Here is a 17,274-nt window from a genome sequence, read left to right on the forward strand (position 1 = left end):
CCCAGCTGCTCATTTCTGAGCTGTGTTACTCAGGCAAATTCCTTCACCTGCCAGTGCCCCAGTCTCCTCAGCTTTAAAATGGGGGTAACAGGAGTGTCAGCTTCATTGGGCTGTTGGGAAGGTTAAGTCTGATGGTACACAAAACAAGCCTAGAGGAGTGTCTGGCATTCACCCCCACCCCGTCACAGGTATTGAAGTCAGCTCAGCCTTGGATGAGGGTCCTCTTCAGCCTCCAGGGCTGAGGCCCCAAAGCTGGAGCTAGAAGGGGGAAGTTGCTCCAGAGCCAGGGCAATCAGTGCTCCAAGCCTTCCACACCCACCCAGGCCACGAAAGATGCAGAGAAAAGAAGCTGGCTTGAAGAAAAGAAGCCTAGACCTGTCACTTGTCCTGAGGCTTGATTTCTTCGTCTATAACTTGGGTATAGAGACAAAGGGCTGCCTGATGCACTGGGGACACAGAAGAGGAGGTCCCTCCCTCTTGCCCAGATCCCTCGTCAGGTCCTCAAGCAAATAAATAGATCAGGCCTGTCCTCAGAGGGCCCATCACTGACCCATCTGTGCGCATGAGAGAGACATCAATTCTTTCTCTCCCTCTGGGTCTTAGTATCACCATCTATCTGGCTGAAGTGAGAACCTTAATGGTCATGCCCCCACTGTCCCCAGGGACCCACTGTCTCCTGGTTCACACAGCTCCTGCTTCAACCTCCCTTTCCTCCGGACAAATGGGAAGCTGCCCCAATGCAGGCTCTAAGAGATGGATATTTGTGGTCTGTGTCCTGCATCCCTAGCAGGACCTGTCCTGCCCCCCTCTCCAGGGAGTCCCAGACCCTCACACATGTGACCAGCAGTACAGGAGACTCCAAGTCTCACCTCTACCCCATCCTCCAGCGAACACTTATCCACACTTAGGAGACACTCTTCGATCCCAACCACCCAACATGGGCCACGAACCCCTGCACCTCCACTTCTGGGACTCTATCCAAGTGAAATACTCCAAAATACAGGAAAAGATGCATGTACCAAAAACGTGCATGGAAGTGGTATTTATAACTGGCCCCAAAGGGGAAACCACCTAAGTATTCAACAATAAAGAATTCATTAGGCAAACGATGAGATGGCACATTTGAGGGAGAGACTATTCTAGAACCACAATGGGATGGTTATGGAGTCCACATGACAACACAGAAAACTTCTGGGACATAAGAAGGGTATGCAAGATTTCCGAATTTGATCCACCTGCATTAAAATTACCTTAAAAAGCTAGACAAAAACTAGTAAGCAATCCACCAGCATGCTAACTGTACCCATACTAATAAAGGAGCCAGGGAGGTCATTTTTCCCCCTCTTATCTGTTTCCTTTGAGGAGTGGACTAAAGCGAATATATGGTTAAATTGCTTTTTAAAAATCTCTACATATTTGTTCTTTAAAAAATTCATGTAAATCATCTATACTTCAATTAAAAAAAAATTCCAGCATGACAAAAATGTGTGTCTTAGAAAATGAAAATCCTCTTAGAGGAAGCCAGTGCTAAAGAACAGTGACATGGGGATTTTCTTTGTGCATATTGTGTATTATTACTATTTTATTCTTACAGAAATGGAGTCATTGATGTTTGCACACCTGACAATGTGTCCTAGACATATGTCCACAGCAATGTAGATCTGTAGCTAGCTTTTGCTTGGTAGTGGCTGTGTAGGGTTCCACTGCATAGTCATCCACTTCATAGGGCCCAGGCTGGCAGACACGGGGTGGTTTCCAGTTGTGCGGTTTTTGTTACAGGTACCTACGGACCACACATCTTTACAGAGTTGGGCAAGTAACTCCACGGGGTTGACTTCTGAAGGTGAGTCTGTTACACAAGTTACGGTTTTGAAAGATTCTGCCAAGCTGTGTTCCCAGAAGGATGGACTCGTTTGGGACATGTTTTCATCCCATTTTGACCCCCTCCAGCTTTAATGAGGATGCCTGGGTCACTAACACTCCCACCCCCTCCCCTGCCGTGGACGTCTGGCTCCCACACCCTGGCCCTGGTCCCCATCTGCCCTCCATGGGCCTCAGTTTCCCAGACTGAAGATGAGCTGGGCTGGATGCTTTGGGATGCCCTTGAGCCCTATGATCACTGGGTGCTAGTACCTGCTCGCAGAAGCAGGTTGTTACATTTTCAGGAGTTTTTCCAGTTGGCTCTTAAACATAGCCATTATTAAAAATTAAATTTTATAAGCTTACAATTAAATAAATTATATATATTTAAAAGTTAATAAATATCAAACCTCATTACTCCCTAATTATTTTATTCCCTTTTGTATTATCTGTGCTCTTGAAGTTATCTACGTCTGTAATATCTGTGTGGTGGAAATAGTAGATAAAGGTTTATTACTGTGCACCCGCCCCAACTCTGAGTCTGCTGAGTTGATAGCCTGAAATCAGCCCTGTGGGAACATTTATACCGTGGATATTGACAAATGTTACCCCACCCCACCCCCCAGTCCGCTGTTCATTATTCGCCAGCACACCAGTGCCTTTGATCCTATAAAACCAGGCCCTAAAGAGCTTCGAGGATCTTTCTCTGATAACCTAGAGGAAGAGAGTGTTATCAAGCTAGAATGTTGGGGGGAGGTGGGAGAAAGGCAGGGTGGCCTGGGGGCCTATCGTGGAGCTCAGGTAGGGCTTCTGTCTGAGCTGTGTGAACTTAGCAGGTCACAGCCTCCACTTCCCCTCCTGTAAAATGGGGCAATAAAGGCCACAGTCTTGCAGGGTGACTAGGAGCTGTATCAAGAGGGGTCGCTGTATCACCCGAGGTCAGGAACAAATGCTCAGGGGAGGCCCAGGCCTGGGGCAAATCCCTGCTGGGTCACTTAATGTCTGAGACTCATTCCTGTCTATCAGTGAGGCAGTGGTAAGAGCTTTAGAGATCAAGGGTTAGGGACTTTCAAATGCTGCGGGGTTACGGTAGGGTGGGGAGGGGGTGGCCACCACTGCTGCTGTTCCCATGCTCACCCCCCCACCCCCGATCCTTTAAGGAGGTCCTGGATGTGCCGGAGGTGAAGGGGTGTCCACAGGGCTGTCCTGGGGCTTTAGGTGGATGAGAGGCAGGGCACAGCGAGGCCCACAGTGAGTGGGATGAGGGGCTGGGAGTCACTGCCCCCCATCTGCTCATTTCAGAAGACAGCAGAGTCCAAGACCACCTGGAGAAGCCCCCAGGCTGAGGAGCCTCCGCAGAACACCTCGTCTGGGCCTGTGCCCGCATCTTGTACTCTTTTTGCGGAGTAGAGAAGCAGAGAGAGCACCGCATCCGAAGGGTTCTGGGAGCCATTCACAGATCCGGGGAAGGTGAGGGTAGAGGAATTTAAAACTAATCCTTAAACAACAACAACACAGAAACAACCAGCCTGCCTCTCTCTACAAGCATTGCCTCACCACCGACTTTCCCAACAGCCCCAAGGGGAGTTCTCCTACCATCCCCACTCAGCTCAGAGCCCGAGATAACACTGCGAGGAAATAATGACATGAGATTTGAACCCAGAGCCCACGATCTGACTGTGAGGCCGCACACCTCCTCCCATCCCACACGTTCCTCAGATGGGAAACTTAAGGCCCAGAGAAGGCAGGAGAGTCTCCAGGGGCTGCACAGCACTCTGGGACCTGGGCTTCTTGGGGAGAAACTGGATGTAGCTGGGAGGGCAGAAGCCAGAGTAGCCAGAGTTAAGGTAAATAACTCATCCCTGTTTGCCTGAGACTTTTAGGGCTGAAAGATCTTTGTCCTGCCAAACCGGGATGGTTGGTCACCCCGTGGCATCTGTCTTGGGCTGTCCAAACGTCCCAGGACAGCTCCACTGGACGTGAGATCGGGACACACAGAGGAGGCCTGGAACACTTGGGGCCTGGTCTGTGCCCTGGGGGCCAAGTCTCCCCACCCCGGGTCCCTGGACACCTACTTGTGGATCCGAGGCTGCAGAGAGCCAGCAGCAGGGCAACGGCCTGGGGGAACGTGCCGCGGTCCATGCTGTCCACCTGGGGATCTGTGCGCTGGGCCTTAGCCAGTGTCCAGGGGCAGGGCTGCAGGCGGGTGCCGGGGCCGGCGTGGGCTCTCGTGGGGACCCAAGGGGAGCAGGCAGCTGGAGCGACGGCGTCCCTGCTCCAGCCTTCTGAGGTGGCGGCCAAGGGGTCAGGAGAAGTGGGCACGGGGGCGCGGGGCCAGGCCGGGGGTCGCTGGCCAAGGGCTGAGCGGGGAGGGGCTGCGGGGCTCCTGTGGACGGCGGCAGCAGTCACGGCCTGTGGATGCGGATGGAGGCTGGGGTCTGAGCGTCAGCAGTGCGGAGCTCCCGGCTCATCAGCCTGGCTTGGGGAGGCAGGAAATGCGCTTCCTTAGACAAGGGGCCGGGCCAGGCGGCCTGCCAGGCGGGGAGAGGAAGTGCCACGGGCTTTGTCGCTGGGTGGGGGGCCCTGGGGCGTGGGGGAGGCAGTGGGGTGGGAGGACCCAGGCTCCAGGCTCGTCTCCCCACACACCCAACCTCCCATCCCACCCTGTCCAGGGCTGGCTGGTGGGGTGCATCTGGCAGCCCCCAGGGGGCAGATGAAAAGAATCACCCCAACAGCCCACCAAGGGGAAATTTCAGGGGCCAGGCCTGGCCAAGGTGCTTCATGTGGAACTCTGCTCCATGTACTCACTGTTCCCATTTTGCAGATGAGAAGACAGAGGCCTGCAGAGATGAGATTATTGGCCCAAGAAGATGGTGGAGCTGGAATTTGAACAGGTCTCATCGGGCACCAAAGGCGGCTTACATAAGTGTGACACCCGGCTGGCGTTCCTTTGTTTTGTAAACAGGGAACCTGAGGCCCAGGATAAGGGAGGAACACTCCAAAACTGGCACAGCATGGCAGCTGGGGTTGAGGTCTCAGGGCCCAGAGAGGACAGGGGACAGGCAGAGGGCCACTTTCTGTCTGTCCCCTCCATGGCTGGAAAATACTTCAGGGACAAATGACAGCCCTAAATGAAAGCGTGTGTGTGGGGGGAGGGGTGGGACACACTTCAATGGCTTTTTTTTTTTTTTGGCTGTGTTGGGTCTTTATTGCGGTGAGGGGGCTTCTCATTGCGGTGGCTTCTCTTGTTGTGGAGCACGGGCTCTAGGCACGTGGGCTTCAGTAGTTGTGGCACACGGGCTCAGTAGTTGTGGCTCGCGGGCTCTAGAGCTCAGGCTCAGTAGTTGTGGCGCACGGACTTAGTTGCTCTGAGGCATGTGGGACCTTCCCAGACCAGGGCTTGAACCTGTGTCCCCTGCATTGGCAGGAGGATTCTTTTTTTTTTTTTAACATCTTTATTGGGGTATAATTGCTTTACAATGGTGTGTTAATTTCTGCTTTATGACAAAGTGAATCAGTTATACATATACATATGTTCCTATATCTCTTCCCTCTTGTATCTGGCAGGAGGATTCTTAAACACCGCGCCACCAAGGAAGTCCCTTTAATGGCATTTCTGACGTTCAAGACCCTGCCGTGCTTGCTCTGAGCTGTGAGATCTCGAGCCAGTCATCCTGTTTGTAAAGTGGGCACGATGATGCCTTCCTCACCAGGCTGTTGTGAGGTTTCCATGGGTCGGGGCACTGCTGCGCAGAGCCCTGGGCCTGGCACTCAGGAAGCGCTCACCCATCAGTGCTCCCTGAGCCTGGGAGACAATCCCAGAACTGTCCCTTGTTTGTTTTGCAAACAGTAAGAGCCAACTACATGCCTACCATGGTGCTGGTCACATGTGGCACTTTAGGGTCAGGCCCAAGGAAGCTCAGAGGAGGAAGCTTGAGCTGCCTGGAGGAGGTGGCATTTAGGCCTGGCCTGTGGAGGTCTGGGCAAGTTGGGGGTGGGGAGAGAAGGAAGGGTGAGGAGGGCATGTCGGGCTGGGGACCAGCCTGAGCAAAGGCATAGAGGCAAGAAGTGGCCTGACCACCATGGGACAAGCAGGGGTGTGGTGGTGACGGGAAGCCTGGAGGGGCAGACTCTGGCCCTGCTCTGGGAGGGGGACCTTGAATGCCAGGGCTTTCTCCTGAAGGCCATGGGGAGTCATGAAGGGTTCTAGAGCAGAAGGTGCTGGCAGAGCAGGCTTTGAGAAGACAAATCTTGGTGTGTGCTGGCGGGACCCGCAGCGGGGATGGAGCCAGGGCTTTTTCTCTTTATACTGTGTTGGTCACAGATGGAGAAATTGAAGCCCGGGGAAGGAGGAGAAGGTGGGAGCCCTGGCTGCCTCTGAAGGGAGCGGAGGGCAGAGCAGGAGTGTGTTTGTGTCTGCAGAAGCTGACCCCCGGGTGGGAAGGGTGGGTGTGGCTCCTTGGGTGGGGAATGGGGCAGGGTGGGAGGGAGGGTTCTCTTGCCCCGCCCTGCGGCTGGCTGCATGGCCAGTTCCCGGCCAGGCATGAGTGTGGGCTCATAGGAGACCCATCTCGGCCCAGCAGGCCAGGAAGGCCGTGACAGGGAGGACGGGGCCACCCCAAAGCGGCAGCCCGAGAGTGGCAGCTCCTCTGTCTTTTCCTGCAGCCACGGAGATGGGGAGGTGGGTGCCACGAGGCAAAGGGTGGCTTCAATAGGGGAAGGTTGGGTGAGGTTTCCCAGGCCCCCCTACCAGTGTCTGTGCCCCAGGGACAGTTAGCTACTCCAGTTCCCTGGGGCTGAACTCTCCCTCTGCCCCGCCCTAGGCGTTCACCTTATCAGCTCTGAATCCTCACAGCCACCCCTAAGTCACACCATTGACAGAGGAGGAGCCCAAGGCCTCCTGAGGTTTGGGAGACCCCCGGCTGGAGACCCCAGGACTGCCTGGCTCCCAGCTCAGCTCCTCCCCTGCTGATCCCATCTGAGCTGAATCTGGAGAGGACAGATGTCACTGGGTAAGGGGGATTGTGGTCCAGAATGGGCGTTGGGGTATCTGAGGCCATAACATGGACCCCATAGGAGGCCCTTCTCAAACCTCCCTCCCTCCCACCCTCATGCTGCACAATCCAACCCCTCCCACGTTGTAAACAAGACCCACTGGGTTCCCTTGAAAGCAGGAGAGGCTGCAGGTGGACACAGGAAGAACATGCAGCAAACTTCCAGGGAAAGAAAAATCTATAGGCAGCACAGGAGGGCCTGGAGCCCTGACCCCAGACACCTGGTGGAGGAAGGAAGAGATTGGGACCCCCCTGGGATGGAGAGGCGGTCACCCCGAAGCTCCCACAGCACCGTGGGCCTCCCCCACTCCCGCTTGTGTGAGTCGTGCTATGTAGGTCTCTCCACTCGACTAGAAGCCCCTCGAGGGCAGGGGCTTTTGATGCCTCTGCGCCTCTGTGTCCCCAGCACAGAGCCAGGACTCTTTGGCCCTTGAAATCATGAAGTGCTCTGGAAGGTAAGGCAGGGACTGGGGCCATGGAGGCATAGGGAAACTGAGGCACAGAGAGGTAAGCCTCGCTCCTGTTTCCCAGTGGAAGAGGCCAGGCTGGGACTGCGCTGCCTGTCCCCAGGAAGCTGCACGGTCACACTGTTTCACAGGCAGGGACAGACCTTGAGTTAGTGGTCTCCTGTTTGCCCCCCAGATGCACGCTCCGTCCCAATGGACACATCTACCTCCTCTCAGCCCTGCACAGTTCAGAGAGGGGAAGGAGGTGGAGGATTTGTCCCTCTGGTGCCTTCCCTGCAGGATCACTGCAAATTGGTGGCCTCCCTGCACTGAAGACCACAGCCCTGACCTGGCCCTCTCCACAAAGCCCTTCAGGCCAAGGATGGTCATGGCCCACGGCCGCTGCCAGCCCCGGGCTTCTGCACTGTCCCCTGTGGTTTCCCTCCACCCTGCCCACACCTGTGTCAACAGACACTTCATCAAACTCTTCTCAAATTATCCCACTGGAACGTGCCATCTGTTTCCTGCTGGGGCTCTGACTGATACAGACATTTTCGGGTGCCGCCTGCCTATCCATACGCCAAAGAGACGTGGCCAATAGCCAAACGTCTGTGCCTGGGCCCCACCGTGGGCAGGTACACAAATTCCACTCCTTCCTCCCCCTGGCTGGCCGGGAAGGCCGGGGCTGCAGGAAGGGATGGAGCACGTGTACCCTGGCCACCGGCCACTGGAGGAATTTTAGGCGGCCCCCAGGGATTCCCCCGACCAGGCGGCAGTCCGTCTCCAGCACCGGCCTGGAGCCAGTGGCTGTCGAAAAGAACAGGGCCAGACCCACATGGGCAAGGGAAAAAGTGGGTACAGGGGAAAGAGGGCACTGGTCTGGGAGCCACAGGGTATCCAGGCTCTGCCCTTGTGGCTTCAGGCAAGACTTTAACATATTCTGGGTCTCAGTTTCTTCCTGTGTGCAGTGGGAGGCCAGCCTACTGGCCTGGGGGAGCTCAAAGCCCAGGACAAGAGTCAGAATCACTGCACCACTCACACACTTGCCCTATGCCAAGTGCCACCTCACGGCCACTTTAATGGGCTGAGACCGTCATGTCCCCATCTTACAATGGAGGAAACTGAGGCTCAGGTGTGCAGGACAACAGGGCTGAGGAGAAGCAGAGGATAATTCAAATCTGGGCCTTTCTTTCCTCCCTTGGCTTCCAGAACATTCCATCCTGGTTTTCCTCCCACCTCCCTGGTCACCTTATCCGTCTCTTCACTGGTCCCTCCCCATCCTCCCATGCTTGGACCCTGGGTCTCTTCCCTTCTCTGTTTATCCTCACTCCCAAGTCAGGTTTTCTCAAATCTTTGTGACCATGATGTCATGTCCCAGCACAAACCCTGGGATTTAGGCTCAAAGAATTAAAACAAACATTTTGTGAACCTATATATAGGTATATATACCCTTATGAGGTACATCCACCCTGTTCCATTTTCTTTCAGATACTAATCACTAGCCACCCTATTGATTTCATTGCCCACCCATGGGTCTTGGCCATAGAATATAATGCCCTAGATGCTCGCTACTCAAAGTGTAGTCTTTTTTTTTTTTTTTTTCTTTTTTTGGCCACACCATGTGGCATGTGGGATCTTAGTTCCCTGACCAGGGATCGAACCCGCGCCCCCTGCAGTGGAAGTGCAGAGTCTTAACCACTGGACAGCCAGGAGTCTTAGTATCTCCTGGGAGCTTCTCTCAGGCCCTGCCCCACACCTGCTGAATCAGAACCTGCCTTTCATCAGTATCCTTAGGGCATTCACGTGCACATTAAAGTTTGAGAAGGACTGTTCTGGATGCCCTTATCCAGACAAATAGCTTTATTTATTTATTTATTTTAAATTTATTTATTTATTTTTGGCTGAGAGGAGGTAGATGTGTCCATTGGGACGGAGCGTGCATCTGGGGGGCAAACAGGAGGCCGCTAACTCAAGGTCTGTCCTTATTTATTTATTTTATTTATTTTTATTTTTGGTCTTGCTGCACGCGGGCTTTCTCTAGTTGCGGCGAGCAGGGGCTACTCTTCATTGTGGTGCGCGGGCTTCTTATCGCGGTGGCTTCTCTTGTTGCGGTGGCTTCTCTTGTTGCAGAGCACAGGCTCTAGGTGTGCAGGCTTCAGTAGCTGTGGCATGCAGGCCCAGTAGTTATGGCTCGTGGGCTCTAGAGTGCAGGCTCAGTAGTTGTGGCACATGGGTTTGTTGCTCCGCGGCCTGTGGGATCTTCCCGGACCAGGGCTCGGACCCGTGTCCCCTGCATTGGCAGGTGGATTCTTAACCACTGAGCCACCAGGGAAGCCCAGGCAAGTAGCTTTAAGTACCATCCATATACTGGTGGCTCCCAGCTTTGTGTCTCTAGCCAGAACTCTCCCCCAGGCTCTAGGCTCTTAATAAGCAACTCACACTTCACACATCCAAAACTGGGCTCTATTCGTCCTCTGCCAACTGTTCCTGCCTCAGTCTCCCCATCTCATACCATGACAGCTCCCTCCTCTCGTTGCTCAAGCCTTAAGGGTGACCTTGACTCTTTCTGTTATGCCCCTCATCCAACCTATAAGTAAATCCTGTTGTCTCCTCCCCCCAAATTCCCATTGTTTGTGGGGTTCCCACCACCCTACAGCTGCCGCTCTGGTCACCACCAGCACCTCTGGGAATATAGCAGTCACCGCCTCAGTGGGCTTTCTGGCTTCCACCTTTGCTCCCAGCCCATTCTGTACACAGTAAAGGGAATCCGTTAAAACCAAGTCAAGTTCCATCCCTCCTCTGCTCAGTGCCCACTTCAGGCAACCATGTCACTCAGTGTAAAAGGCAGAGCCCCTTAAATGGCCCTCGAGGTTCCCCACCCCTGTCCCCTCTTCGACCTCTTCTCTTCCCCAACTCGCTCAATCCACTGCAGCTGGCATCCTTGCTGTTCCTTGAACGTACCAAGCACATGCCCACCTCAGGGCCCTTGCACTTGCTGTTCCCTCTCCCTGAAACACTGTCCCCCTAGGTAACCACGGGTCTTGCTCCTCATCCTTTAAGTTGCAGATCAAATGTCGCACAGGCAGTGAGGGTTTCCCATCACATTGTAAATAGCCCTCTCCCCACACCAGCAATTGGACCTTGGGCGCATGTCCCCATCTGACATACTATATATTGTTTATTCTGTCTCCCTCCCTCTTTACAACAGAAGTTCCATGAGGGCAAGGGTCTTGCTTTGTTTGCTGCTGAATCCCCATCGCTTAGCATAGTGCCTGGCCCACGACAGGCGTTCAGTAAGTGCTCATGCAATGAATGAATGGACTTAACCACTGGGCTACACAGCCTGGGGTCTCATAGGTTGTGATTCTGAGTCTCCAGGGTGTGGGTGTTGGGGGCATTCTGAGCCCAGGGACAGGGTCTCTGAAGAGGGCAAATGACTCCCCAAGGATACAGGGAGGTGACCAGGGTCAGTGGTCCTGCCAGACTCTATTCTAGAAGAGGGAAATCCCTCAAAGTCTCCCTCTCTTTCCCCGAGAAAAGGTCCTGGTACCTGCCGCCTCCTGGATGATGTTGATCTTCTTGATAAAACCCAGCGATGCCCAAGGTCTAGAGAAGCCGTGAAGACCACCTAGGAGGCAGAAGGATTCCACTGGGCCAGGATTCTAGAACCTCTGAGTTGTAGGGACTCTGAGTTCATAGGAAGAGAAACTGAGGCCCAAGAAGGGCAGAGACTGTCCAGCACCCCATGAACCACAGTGGGAAGCAGAGGCAGGAGACCCTGCACCAGAACCCCAGGATGGGGGCAGAAGCAGGAGAGGCAGGCGAGGGTCTAGTCCTGTGCCCCTGCCTCGCTGTGTGACCTGGGGCAAGCCACACAACCTCTCTGGGTCTGCTTGCCAGAGAGGAAGCCCTGTGCTCGCCTGCTGCGCATGTCCAGTAGGGCTCTGCACCCCCCTCCAAAGCCCCCACTACTGTGGAGCCGCCAGGCCTTCCTGTTTACTCGAGGCCCCTCTCGCGTCTGGGAGGCGACAGCCTTGGCCTCCTCTGCTCCCCGCTTCCGCTTCCTTCCTCTCCCACTTCAGTGCCTCCGGCCAGGCCCTCAGGAGCCCCGAGGCCAAGACTTGGGGGCTCAGTACACGGGAGGCATTTGAGGACACCTCCCTATCTGGGAGCCCACCCTGTCTGAGACCCTGAAGTTACAGAGGCACTGTACCAGTCCTCTGGATGGTTAGAATGTTCCAACATCTTGGGACAAGCCTGGAGTGTCCCCAGAGACCTCAAGAGTATGACAGCTTCTGCTCTCTCAGATCCAATGCCATGCCGCTGTTCCAGCCCACCACTAGGGGCTGAGCACACGCTGACCCTAGAGATGCCCCCTCCTCCCTCGCCCTCCCTGGGCTTCCGCCTCCACAGAGCAGCTTCTCTCTGAGCTCCTCAAAGTACGGGCCTCAGACCAGCAGCTGGGGCCTCCCCCCAAAACCAGACTTGCTGAATCAGAATCAGCTTTTTGTTTTTTGTTTGTTTGTTTGTTTGTTTTTGCGGTACGCGGGCCTCTCACTGTTGTGGCCTCTCCCGTTGCAGAGCACAGGCTCGGGACGCGCAGGCTCAGCGGCTGTGGCTCATGGGCCCAGCCGCTGCGTGGCATGTGGGATCCTCCCGGACCGGTGCACAAGCCCACGTCCCCTGCATCGGCAGGTGGACTCTCAACCACTGCACCACCAGGGAAGCCCCAGAATCAGCTTTTTAATAAGACCCCAAGGAGATGTGTGTGCAGGTTGAAGCTGGAAGCGCTGCAGATCTGACTATCCTGCCCGGTTTAAAAACCCTTCCTGAGCCTCGCCTATTAGGTATTCCTGCCCCAAAGGCTTCACTCGCATCTACGAAGACTACAACTAACTTCCAGTTTACAATAAATTCAGGGGACAGGGCAGCTAGTTAAACACTGCCACGAAGAAGCAACAGACAAATCTGGAAGGAAGAATTTTCTGCAGGACAGCTGATCCCGTCACAGGCCAATGTCAAAGAGTAGAAAGGGCGTTCTAGGTTAAAGGGGTTTAATGTACAACACAACCAAATGCAGTGTGTGGTCCTGGATAGCGTCCCGCTTTGACCAAAGATACATTTTGGGGACACCTGGGGAAAATTGCATGTGGTCTGATTATTACCTATCACAATGTTACTGTAACTTAGTGTTCCTGGACCTCTGAGTTGTGGTTAGATAGGAAAGTGTCCTGATTTATTGGAGGGTCACGCTGAAGCCAGACTTCAGTGGTGAAATGTTCTCATCTGTAATTTACTTTAAAACAGCTTTTGGCGAAAGTAAAAACAATGAAGTATGGGAAAATGCTACCAATTACGAAATCTCGGTGATGGGTATGTGGGTGTGCATTATATTATTTCCTCCAATTTTCACTTTGTCTGAAATTTTTCATTGAAAAACAAAGCTCTCTCTGAGCTTCCCATTGCTCTTAGGGGAAAGACTTGATACTTGAGTCAGCATTCAAGGCCCTGAGAGCCTGGCTGCCCACCACCCACCATCCTGCCTCTAGCCTGCACTCCTGTCCCTCTAAGGCCTCAGCCCTCCCCACAACTGGTCCTCTCCACCTTTGACGCTCCGCAGAGCTGTTCCCTCCGCCCTTCCATGCCCTCTGTCTCACGGTGAAGCAAACTCCTCTGTACCCTCAAGGCCCCACTCCAGAGTTCCAGTTCAAGGCAACTCCCACTACCAGGGGCTCCTCTGAGCTCTGTGCACTGAGCTGCTCAGAGCTGGTCTGGGTTCAGTAGGTGGGATGGAATTTTGTGAATACGGCTGCCCTCCTTCTGGGAGCCACAGCACAGCAGGCTGGGGGCTCACGACCCCATCTTTTGCCAGCATAGCCATTGCTCCGGAAACGTGAACTGAGGAAACCCTCAAAGGGAGGCTCGCAGTGGCAAGGATGGGGTGGTGGTAGTTACTGGAGCTGTTAAACATTTTGTGTTTTTTTTCAAGTTTTCAAGGTTTTTTTTTTCTTTAGTGAATAAAGTGATTCCATGGTGAATAGTTTGGGTCAGCTTAGGTTTTTATAAACTGAAGACACACCTGAATTAATGAAGCTGTAATTTTAAAAAATGAAGATATTGAAGACAATTTTGTCAGGTGGATTTCTCTTAGCTTTTTATCATCTTGGGGGCATGTTTTTCCACTCATCCTTGCGCTGATCATGACAACCTCGACAGAGGACGTGTGTGTGCGCGAGTGTGTGTGTGCATGCGTGTGCGCGTGTTTTAGCCCAGTTTGACAGATGCCACTTGGAGACCCCGACGTGGGCGGTCACAGAGTGAGTTGGGGCTTCCCGGCGCGCCCCAGGTGGCACGGGGCACAGAAAGACCAGCTGCAGAGACCTTCGGCCCGCACCCCATCCAGGGCCGCATGATGCCTGCCTTCTAGAACCCATCTCCCCTGTGCTATCATTTATTGATTTCGTGTTCTTCTTTCAATAGACTCATCTTTTAAAACTTAAATAAGTTTATTTTAAAGGAAAGTTTAAATAACTACTGTAAATGGAAAACCAGCAGCACTTGCTGTAGGTAGAAGGGGACACACAGGGGCACCCTCAGCCCCGCACAGGATTTTGTTCCAGCTGGGGATGCCCTGCTGAAGGCTCTCTTGGCTTTAAAGGGAGCCAGCTGGGCTTGGGACAGGTGTTAGGGACACGTGAGCACCAGTGGAGACTTTCTCCTTGATAAGGTCAAAGAGTGAAAGAGAACAGAAGAGGGAAGATGGTTCTCACCAGGGGATTCCGGGGCGGCCCCAAAGCACCCCAGCCCTGCACCTCCCTGAGGCTGCTCTGGTCTCCGGTCCCACAGGCCACGGTAACTGACCACCCACACCCCTTGCTCAGTGTGTTTTCATCCTAACCGTGGGGGAGGGTTGGGGGGAGGGGGCACTGATCCTAATTCAGATTTGGAAGTGGGCTCAGGAAGGGCAGGTTGTGACCTGTCCAGGACCACATGGTGGGATATCCTTCAGGTCTCACCTCATCAGGGAGGCACCCCTGACCATGATCCCCCCATTCAATCCCGATGCCCTTTCCGGACCCTCAAAGCTTCTTGCACCAAGGAGGCCAATTCGCTGCCCACTCGGCCAGCTGATGTGTGCTGCCCCCACTGCCCAGGAAGCCCTCCCACAGCCCATGACCACGCTGCCTGCTCCAGCCCAGTCCCCAGCAGGGGTTCGGGACAGAAAACACGCTCGGAGAGCTAAGGGGCTCAGGACCAAGGCCACACGACAAGGATGCAGAGGAACCCAGGCCAGGGCCCAGCTCTGCCTGACCACGAGTACCTGAGATTCAGGACCACTCCTCAGTCACCCAGTGTCCCCAGGCCTGGCACAGTCCAGGCCCAGCGCGCCATGTGTAAGGAAGGGCCCTGCGTCTTCCAACGGAGCTAGGAGAGGGGCGCCGGCTGAGGTGGGCTGAGGGGCCCAAAGAGGAACGGGAAGGGGAGGGGCTGGGGACTCAAGGCTGGGGCGGCCACGCCATGTGAATCATCCCTGATGGAATCAAAGAAAAAGGAGTAAAACTGAATGTCCTTGGAAATTCCTTTAGTGCTCGGCTGTCCATGAAAACAGGATAAAGAGGCTTCCTCTGCCTGTGCTCCAGCCGGGCAGGGTGGAAGAGCTGAGCTCAGGCTGGGAAGGCCTTGAGTCAGGACGAGGGTGGGGCCGGGCTCTGAGCTGGAGAAGGGGTTCCAGCTTTGCTACTTGAGGGCGTCCAGGTGGGTGCAGACCTGGGAGAAGACACTGTCCACGGAGCCTTCGGCATTGACCTGTGGGGAGATGGGCCATGAGGGCAGGATGCCGGGGAAGGCTGGGTGGGCTCCACCGAGGCAGGGGGCTGACCTCTCCCGGAAGCCAGGCCAGGCTCCCCGAACCCAGCCACAGTGGGCAGCAGCCCCTCATCCAACCAGTGGGGAAACCAAGGCCCAGACAGGAGGGCTGGCCCAAGGTCACAGCAATTTGAGGCCAAGCCAGGCAAAGACCCAGGTGGCCTAGGGCCCCCTCAGGCCCGCACCTTGCGGATGATGCCACGTTTCTCGTAGAAGGCGATCACGGGCTCTGTGGCCTTGTAGTAGGTCTCCAGGCGCTTCTTGATGGTCTCTTCATTGTCGTCCACACGTCCGCTGGTCTCTCCACGCTTCAGGAGCCTCTTGGTCATGGTCTCAGGGCCTGCGTCCACATACAGCAGCAGCGTGGGATGTCCGATCTGCAGGCGGGGCACTATTTACAGGGGCCTCATTCCTGCCCCCTGGGGCCATCTCCTCCCCATCTTCCCACTGCTGAGGCCCCACTGAGACCCACTCAGACCTTCAAGCCCTTCCCGCAAGGCAGCCTGAGGGACCTTCCTAAAACCAATCTGCCCTGCCCCTCCCCTGCTCAGACCTCTTCCTTGGCTCCCCAGTGCCCTCAGGAGAAAGTCCTAACTCCTTACCTGACCTACTCTTCCCACCCTCCTCATCTCGTGCGTCTCAGTCCTTTGCTCTCTTGGCTTCAGCCACACGGACTGTCTGTGGTCTGGGCTCTCATCCACCTCCTCCCTTGCCAGGCCTTTGCTCATGCCGGGAACCTTGGCCAGGAACCCTTTCCCTCAATACCAAGTGCTCGCCTTCAGATTTGAGCTAAAATCTCATTCCTCTAGGACAGTCTTTGCAGATGCCCCCCCCCATCCCAGCTTTCTGGGACACACGCTTCCAGTCCCCCTTTACTTCTGCCTTGAGTTTGTCTCAGGAGGGCCTCTGGTTATTTACTTAAGGTCCCTCTCCCAGCCAGGCCTGGAGCCCCCAAGGGCAGGTAGGTGAGTCTTATACCTGCAAGGCTGGATATGAACTTGACAAAAGAATGAGGAGGGCTGAGTGAAGGGGCGAGGGCCTGCTGAGCTCTGGGGGTTCTGAACAATGTCCCTGTCATTGCAATAAGCATTTCATCCGCGGGGAAGATTTGGAAGGGCCAGAAGGCCGACCAGTCCTCCTTCGGTGAGGCCCAGGCGCCCCCTGGTGTCCAGAGCCAAGAAGACCAGGTGCCCAGCCCGCACAGTAGCACTCACAACGGCCCCAGGAGGGATGGGTTAACTTTCATTAACCACATTTTCTAGATGTGACCCTGAGGGCCTGAGGCAACATCTTGCATCTGGTACATCAGGACGTGCCTCAGGGCTGCCTGGCATCTGACCTCAGGGTCCATGGCCTCCTAGTCTGAAGGAAACCCAGCCAATCCCCATTGCATAGATAGGGAAACTGAGGCCCAGACCAGGACAGACACTTTCTTGAGGTCTTGCAGCCATTTTGAGGTCAAGGAATATAATATCCTCCCTCTGGGTGAGGCTCAAAGCTATGGAAGCCCAAAGATGGCCCAGCCTCACAGAGACAGGCAATGGGGATGGAGGTCTGTCCTGCCCCAGCCCCCTAAGATGCCCGGTCCTCCCCGCAGGCATTCCCGCTGCCGAGAAGCCCTCCCTGAGCCCACACCCACCCTTAGAGGTCAGCAGACCTCTCCCTCCTCCTAGGCACTTGCAGTTTCATCTGTTTCCCCCATATGGCCTGTGACATCAGAGGTATTGGTGTATGTGTGTGCATTGGTGTATGTGTGTGCATCTCTGTGCGTCCCTGTATCTGGATGTACTGCATCTGTGCACACACGTTGCATGAGTGTGCGTGTGTGTACATTACATGCCTGTGTATATGTGTGCATATGCCTCTGGCCTTGTGCATGTGTATGTGTCTGTACCTGTGTGCACATGTACGTGTGCTTGTATGCCTGTGGGCACATATGCCTGCACATGTGTGTGTTTGAGTGAGGTGCTCCCCCACTGTGGGAAGTCTTCCTGGGGGACACCCGTGCCAGGCAGCCCAGAGCCCTCATCCTCAAGGCTCACTCTTTC

General features: G+C 54.8%; 2 protein-coding genes across 3 annotated transcripts in view; both read right to left on the reverse strand.

Moving 5' to 3' along the window:
- Positions 1 to 4,002, reverse strand: part of ENG (endoglin) — a 28,866-nt gene extending 24,864 nt beyond the window's left edge. The window contains exon 1 of the mRNA XM_007471742.1: positions 3,936 to 4,002. Coding sequence (XP_007471804.1) covers positions 3,936 to 4,002 — 67 coding nt within the window. The remainder of the gene's footprint in view (positions 1 to 3,935) is intronic.
- Positions 4,003 to 14,925: 10,923 nt separating this feature from the next.
- Positions 14,926 to 17,274, reverse strand: part of AK1 (adenylate kinase 1) — a 10,117-nt gene continuing 7,768 nt past the window's right edge. Inside the window, exons 6-7 of one of the 2 annotated variants that reach the window (XM_007471744.1) lie at positions 15,412 to 15,603; positions 14,926 to 15,166 (exon numbers count right to left, since the gene is read on the reverse strand). In XM_007471744.1, the coding sequence (XP_007471806.1) occupies positions 15,098 to 15,166; positions 15,412 to 15,603 (261 nt within the window). In that variant the 3' untranslated portion in view covers positions 14,926 to 15,097. The remainder of the gene's footprint in view (positions 15,167 to 15,411; positions 15,604 to 17,274) is intronic. The other variant, XM_007471743.1, reaches the window with a different exon arrangement.

This window comes from Lipotes vexillifer, unplaced genomic scaffold (genome assembly GCF_000442215.2).
Source record: "Lipotes vexillifer unplaced genomic scaffold, Lipotes_vexillifer_v1.1 scaffold98, whole genome shotgun sequence".
In the NCBI taxonomy this organism is placed as follows: domain Eukaryota; kingdom Metazoa; phylum Chordata; class Mammalia; order Artiodactyla; family Lipotidae; genus Lipotes; species Lipotes vexillifer.